Source organism: Nannochloropsis gaditana (assembly GCF_000240725.1).
Source record: "Nannochloropsis gaditana CCMP526 unplaced genomic scaffold scaffold253, whole genome shotgun sequence".
Lineage (NCBI taxonomy): Eukaryota > Eustigmatophyceae > Eustigmatales > Monodopsidaceae > Microchloropsis > Microchloropsis gaditana.
Window position 1 is genome coordinate 24,514 of NW_005803700.1, and position 6,628 is coordinate 31,141.

Sequence of the window (6,628 nt, forward strand, 5' to 3'; positions counted from 1 at the left end):
GGCTTCCGAGGGCAGAGTTGAGGTTAGTAAGGAAGGATCCGTCGGCTCTGCGATTGGCTGCAATTCCCCTCCCTAGGTATATCTACCCCTTCTTTCGTCTCTGTACATGTACGGGGGGGCAATGGCAGAATTATGTGCGGCTAGTGAGCGAGGCAGTAGTAGGGCGGGGCGACCGAGGGCCGCGAGTAGAAGGAATTAAAAAAAATATACCGCACGCGGGAGCAATACGCTCAACAATTTGTTCTTTAAGTCCCGTACGACGTTTGGCATTCTACAAACAGGGAGCAGATGCGGGGTCGGGGCGGGTAACTTGCATCGACTCGGTCAACGCCATTCCAAGCACCAACCTCCCCCCCTCCAGCACTGGCACGTAGATGGTCAAATCTCCGTCGCTGGCTCACGGTGACAGCAAGGCGGACACTGGGAGCGAGCGACTCTCGTCATCGATACCGAAATATTCTATTGCTGTGCAAGGAGGGCACTTTAATGGTAATTTTCCGCATTACTACTCTTTTCATCCTTTCGAGTCACGCGTCGCTGCCCTGCTAGGCATACCCTCCACATGCGATCGTCTGGCTCTTGGAAAGCAGAACAAAAACGAAGCGGCGTTAGCAGGTATTCTCAAGTATGGAGACAATAAGAACGGTGGGAGAAAACGGCTTTTAATAGCTGACTGGGGCTGCAATACCGGTAGGCTGACCAGAGAGCTCTGTCGCCGCCTCAGAAATCTCTCCCACCGACCTGTGGCAGGGCTAGGCCTGGACTTTGATGAAAATCTCATTAATAGGGCAAAAGAGGAATCAGTCGAGGAGGAGAAGATAGAGGGAGAGTGTGGGGACGTATCATTTGCGGCCGTCGATCTTGTCACGGATTGGGCTCGGGCCGAGGAGATCATGCGGGCTTTTTTAGACAAAGATGGTGACCTGGGAGGAAATGACGACGACTCTCGTCCAAGGCATTCAAGACCTTTGGAAAGTGTCGATGGGAGAGAGGAGACTCGTCAAGGCCGAACCATCAAGTTCGATCTGTTGACCATATTCTCAACGACGATGTGGATCCATCTAGTCCACGGAGAGAACGCTCTTGAAACTTTCTTGAGGCGCGCTGCGGAATGGACGCACTGTCTGGTCTTAGAGCCCCAGACACAAAAAAGCTACAAGGCGGCTCGCAAGCGCCTGAAACGAGCAGGATTCGACCCGGCAGTGTATTTCCAACCGGTAACGGTCGCAGACACGTCTGCCATGGTCATGAGGGAGGACGGGAAGAGGGAGTGGGGGTTCACGAAAGCGATTAACTTGGGGGCTTCGTCAGCATGGGGCAGGGAGCTCTTTGTGTACTACAGGGAGGAGAGACACGAGGAGGAAGAGGAAGGAGAGAGCGATATCGGCGACGCGTCGGAGAAGGAGAGACCGAGGATCAAGGACGATCGGGGGCGGAAACGTAAATCGGAAGGATAAGAAATATTACAAAATGAAAAAAAAGGTACTCCTGGTTGGCAGTTTGCACGCGATGCACAACACACGAGCAGAATGAGAAACATTTGCACGGCTGCTCGGATGGATGTGCGTGGCGAAATGCATGGGAATTGTGACGTAGACGCCTGTCCGAAGAATCACCCGCTTCGGCATATATTTTCATCTGTCACGCATGCCATTTGGGAGCAACTTCGTCAGCCTAAAGTGTTTAGACTTTCTGCTTTTGATTTCTTTGCATTTTTAGCATTTACTTATGGGCTCGCTTGCCCTTCAATGCTTCATAAACTCCATTCCAACACGACCCTTCGTATCCATGAATTACAAGCGCTTCTTGCACTCTCCTGCCAGCTTTGCCTCCATAGCGTTCACTAATGGCAGGTGAGTGTCCACGCATTTCCCCACACATTTATCGTATATACCTTGGAGCTTCGCTTGCTGAGAGGGATCAGGTTTGCCCCCACCCGCTTTCGCTTGAGTATCTCGGACTTCATCCTCGCAAGACTGCTGGCAACGCTGCAATCGATTTTGAAAGTACTGGAGTTCGTTTGAGATTAAAGCATTAATTTCCTGGAGTCCCGTCGAACAAGCCCCAACACATTGTTGGACGTCTTGAGAAGTGTACGAGCTATGATCGTGGCACGCCGCCATGCAGGAGTAAGCATTTTTGCTCAGCTTTCGTATGTAGGCGCGGTCTAGTTTGTCCATGCACGTTGTTACGGCTGCTTGGAGGCGGGCTTGGGGGTCGGTCATCTTGTGGCAGAGTGATGAGGTTGTCAAAATCGAACTTCTACCTGTTTGCCGAGTATCAAATACGTCAATGTGCCCAAGTTATGAAAAAAAGGAATACGGATGGATGGAGCATCACTCGGAAAATTGATGGCGGCAGCGAGGAGGAAAGCTGAAAGCAAGCGCACACTTCGCTTGTGATCGCCTACAGGATACGAGTCTCTGAAATCTGAGCACTCGTTCATTTTTCCTTGTCATATACTCGCCAAGAAAGCAGCGGGATCGGGTGCACGCTACAGGGCAGTACATCAGAAAAGCAAGGGGGGCATAGCAAACTTGAGACGTCTTTTTCCATCGCCGGTCTGACTCACACAAAAGTAGTCGCTCGTGGTTTTAAGTTATACATGGCGCCATTACGCCTGCACGTCGGACTGCCGGAGCATTCACGTGCTTTAGCGGCGCGAGGATCCTCTCGCACGGGCGAGAGCATGCATCTGCTTCAAGGTGTCAAGCCGACGGCGCCGTCTGCGGCCTCGCGTGTCAATAATGAAAGAAAAGCTCCACATCCTGCATCATGAAGCGAGAGGAATGCATGTGTGTCATTGCTTCATCTTTTTTCGAATGTCGTGTTGAATACTGTGGGCTAGGCTAAGCACTTTGACCTCTCAGAGGCAACCTCCCACCCGATCCCTTCCCCCCCCAACTATTCTGTAGTGAGATCCTGGGGTAGCCCTTTTCACATTGATCACGTGATTTTGGATAAATAACCACGCACTTTTGGGTAAATATAAATAGGTTTTGGTCGTTCATTCTTGATCTGCTGGCATCGTGTGCCAATCACGACTTCCTATAGGAGTCGGAAATGCACTTGAATTTCTTGAGCTTGAGAACCGAAGCAGAACATCAACTTGGCCTGCAAGACTTTCACATGTGTTTTCCTTTTTAGATGAATTGAATTAAGACGTGGGAAAACCCACAGTTACGACAAAAGATTTGTTGAGACTGGAGGTGTGTCTTCCCTCGAGGATTTTCACACATTAACAACTTTTATTTTCTTCATCCCTCAACTTCAAGTAGAAGCCAACTAGCACGCGCCCAGCAAGGGAAAAGCTCTGAAAAGAGGAAATCAAGAAGAAAACGAAAAAATATGCAGGGTAAAGACTTCAAAATTATGCGTCGTAACAGTCTCACCGCTGAAGTGGACGGAGTGTGGCCCAATTTGGAGGAAGAGGAAGACTCTTACGTCCCCCATAAGGTGCATATGAAAGGTGCGTCTAGCGGGCAGCCAACACTAGGCATGATCCAGGGCGAAAGATTAACCAAGACAGGATGCATGGGTTTGTAGTGGGATTACGCGCTTATTCCTGAGAAAAAGATGGACTTGATCCCTTCCTTACAGTTTCGTGTCAGAAAATGTTGTCTACCTTAGGTTTCCTCTGTGCCTTTCACATGTCCTAACACCCCACCTGTCTTCATTGGAATACCTTAATTTCCTACGATCCAGAATGTATGATGCTCCGCCGTGTGCTCGGGGCAGACAAAGCGGATTCCCTCCCTCGGGCGTGCAAACTCAATGCGACCTCGCAGGCCAACCAAGGTTTCCTGACCCGACTCTCACACTTTAACGAGAGTTCCGACGTAGCCGGGGTGGTCAATATCAAGGAATGCCACAAACTGCAAGACAGCCTGCGCATGGTGGCCGGGGGAGTGACGTTTTTGCCCGCATCGTGTAACGCCATGCTGGCGAAGGAGGAGGAGACGCTCAAAGACAAGTTTGAGACGGAGAACGCCAAGGTCTACGCGCGACTGAAGCGTCGCAACAGCTGGGTGGGTAAGGAGGATTTCCCACCCACTGCCACGTAAAGCCATGTGGGTGTGGGGAAGGGACATAAGGAAATGAAAGGCGAGAAGGAGAGGGTGTCAGCGTGATGGTCGATTGGGATGTGTGCCTGGGGGCGAGTCAGGAGGAAGCAGGCGGGTGGAGGGATACGCGACTGTCACGAAGGAATTGCATAGATAGTGCTTGCCAAGGGAGAGGATGTGTGCCCTGGAGATCCGCTCTGCTTTCTGGGCGAGACCCATCACCCACTGCCCCGGGCCGTAGGACAAAGGACTAAGGGGCGCGGTCATTGGAGAATCGTGCGTGAAGATAGGCTATCGCAAAGGCCGTAAGAGAGGAGGAGGCTTAAAGAAAGAATGGCCAGGCTTGCAGGGCGAGAAGGGCTTGAGATTGCAGTTTTACAAAATGGCTGGTCGAGGGAGAGAGGTCGCTTGTTATGAAAAATGAAGGATAAGAATTGTGGATATGCGAACGACATCAGGTAATCATTTGAAACGAGTAAAACAAAAAGGAGAAGGGTCGGCAGCGTCCCAGTGAGCGCACAGAAAATGTTTCTTTTTCTTTTCTCACGGCATGTGAACAGTTGGAGGACTTTGACGCTACAAGGAAAGGCAGGCCGGCCCTGCTTTCCGTGACCGTCCCGCCTCATACAGGCTTTCCGAGCTCAACCTGGGCATACAGTTCCGACACTCCACGCAAAAGAGAAGAGAGCAAGCTGAGGGCGTTTGAACCTCGCCCGGAACGCGTCTTGCTCCCCGTCGCCATGCTTTGGGTCGTAGCTCCTTATCCAATCCTTGCCTCGCCCAGCACCAGCTACTATCCCCTTACCATCTGTCGCCGTAGTCACCCTGATACGAATCCCTGTACGTCCCTCTCCCGCTCTGCCCGTAGTACTCCTTCCCTCTCCCCCCCCCCGCTCCCTGGGCCCCTCTCCGGCCGCTTCAAGAGGTCGCCGACCACAGGGAGGCCTCGGAGGAGGGCCAAGACGACGGGGAAGAAGTTGGCAAACAAGTTGAAAAACCCAAACACCTCCAGCAGCATCCCCAAGAAGGAGTTCCCTCGCAGCACCAGGAGCACGCCCAGACAGAAACAGACGGATGCCCGCAGCTTCTCTCTGGCCACCAGCAAGCGCATGACCCGGCCAGGGCCGAAGTAGAGGGGCAAGCCCACAATCAAGCACAGGTTGCCAAGGCGCAAGAGGTTCCGCTCAAAGAAGAGAGAGACACCCATGGCGGTCAAGACCAGGCTGGCGCCCAAGAGGGTGAAGCCCAGACGTTTGAGAGAGGGCGGGACGGGCTCGTTGACCAGAGAGCGGAAGCTAGAGGCGCTCGCGCTGCTGCCGGGTCTCCCTCTGGGCGACGTGGGGGGGGAGGATGGGCGCCCTGATGCTCGATTGCGGTTCCGAGAGGAAGAGGGAGGGGGTGGGGGTGGTGGGTAGTACGAATCAGTGTCGTAAAAATCGTCACCGTAGTCGTCGTCGTAAGGAGGATAGCCGCCTCTCCCATAGCCCTGGTCGTCCCTGGAAGGGTATGCCCCGCCACGGACATTTCGAAGTGTGTACAAATACTGTGGGTGGTTTGCATGCTGGAAGGCCGTGTACGAGGACCGTGCCTGGAAAAGTCGCGGCAGGCGGGAAAGGGACGGGGTTTGTCGACGAGTTGGAGGCAGGGAGGTTGGGTGTGATGAAGCGGAAACGAGGATTGCGAGCAGGACAAAAATGGAACAAAGATCAAGGGAGTGGGCCGGCAACAGCTTCGAGGCGGACGTTGTCCTACAGTCCGGCCAAAGGGAGGCTTTAAAGGAGAATAAACGGGTTAAAGGGCTCCGCCTCCTCCAGCGTGACGTTTCCCTCATCCTCTTGACGACACGTGCCCGGGCAGCCTACCTCCACACCCCGCTGCAGCTGTCGTCAGTGGGCGTGCAAAGACTGTGTAGGCGTGTATGAAATGAAGCATTCAGACGTTGCTGCACGACAGGAAGTTCCATCATTGCTCGCGTTGAGGAGATAGGACGGACCAGGTCGCTCTGTCGCCGACTTTCGCAGTTCGACTTCACTAACCAGTCCATTGCCCCTGTCCTAATCGCAAGCCACAGGTACTGATCCGAGCAACGCGTATACACACGACGTAGAGGGCAGAATTTTCTGCACATGGCCGCGCATCCCCGGTTGCTGGGGCGGCAGGGTCGTTCATTGCAATTACTTCAGCAGAATTTGGCCGCCTGCAACCAGCCTCGGTGTTCTTTTGCTGCTGCAGCATCTCCGTTAAACTTGGTTGAAAAAATTGCTCGGCGCCACGCGGTGGACGCGGACAAAAAAGACATTAGTGCAGGGAATATAATCTCCATAAAGCCGAAGCATGTGATGACGCATGACAATACCCTGGCGGTCATGACAAAATTTGTCTCCCTCTCTCACTCTGAGGGCAGCGCTATTAGCCCTGACAATCCATTTCCAAGCATCGCAGATCAGCGGCAGCCGGTGCTGGCCCTTGACCACAATGTGCAAGATAGTTCCCCCAAAAATCTAGCTCGGTACGCAGCGATCGAGAACTTTGCTCGTCAGCACGGCCTCGACTTCTTCCCAGCC

The 6,628-nt window shown here is 53.1% G+C and overlaps 2 protein-coding genes across 2 annotated transcripts; one reads left to right on the forward strand and one right to left on the reverse strand.

Annotated features, from left to right (window-relative positions):
* Positions 1 to 449: 449 nt before the first annotated feature.
* Positions 450 to 1,371, forward strand: NGA_2081400 (putative methyltransferase bcdin3d-like protein; the record flags this gene model as incomplete). The annotated part of the gene is made up of 1 exon (XM_005855235.1): positions 450 to 1,371. A coding segment is annotated over one exon (922 nt), but the record flags the coding sequence as incomplete, so codon positions are not given.
* A 311-nt stretch (positions 1,372 to 1,682) lies between these two features.
* Positions 1,683 to 2,271, reverse strand: NGA_2102500 (uncharacterized protein; the record flags this gene model as incomplete). The annotated part of the gene is made up of 1 exon (XM_005855236.1): positions 1,683 to 2,271. A coding segment is annotated over one exon (478 nt), but the record flags the coding sequence as incomplete, so codon positions are not given.
* Between the last annotated feature and the right edge of the window lie 4,357 nt (positions 2,272 to 6,628).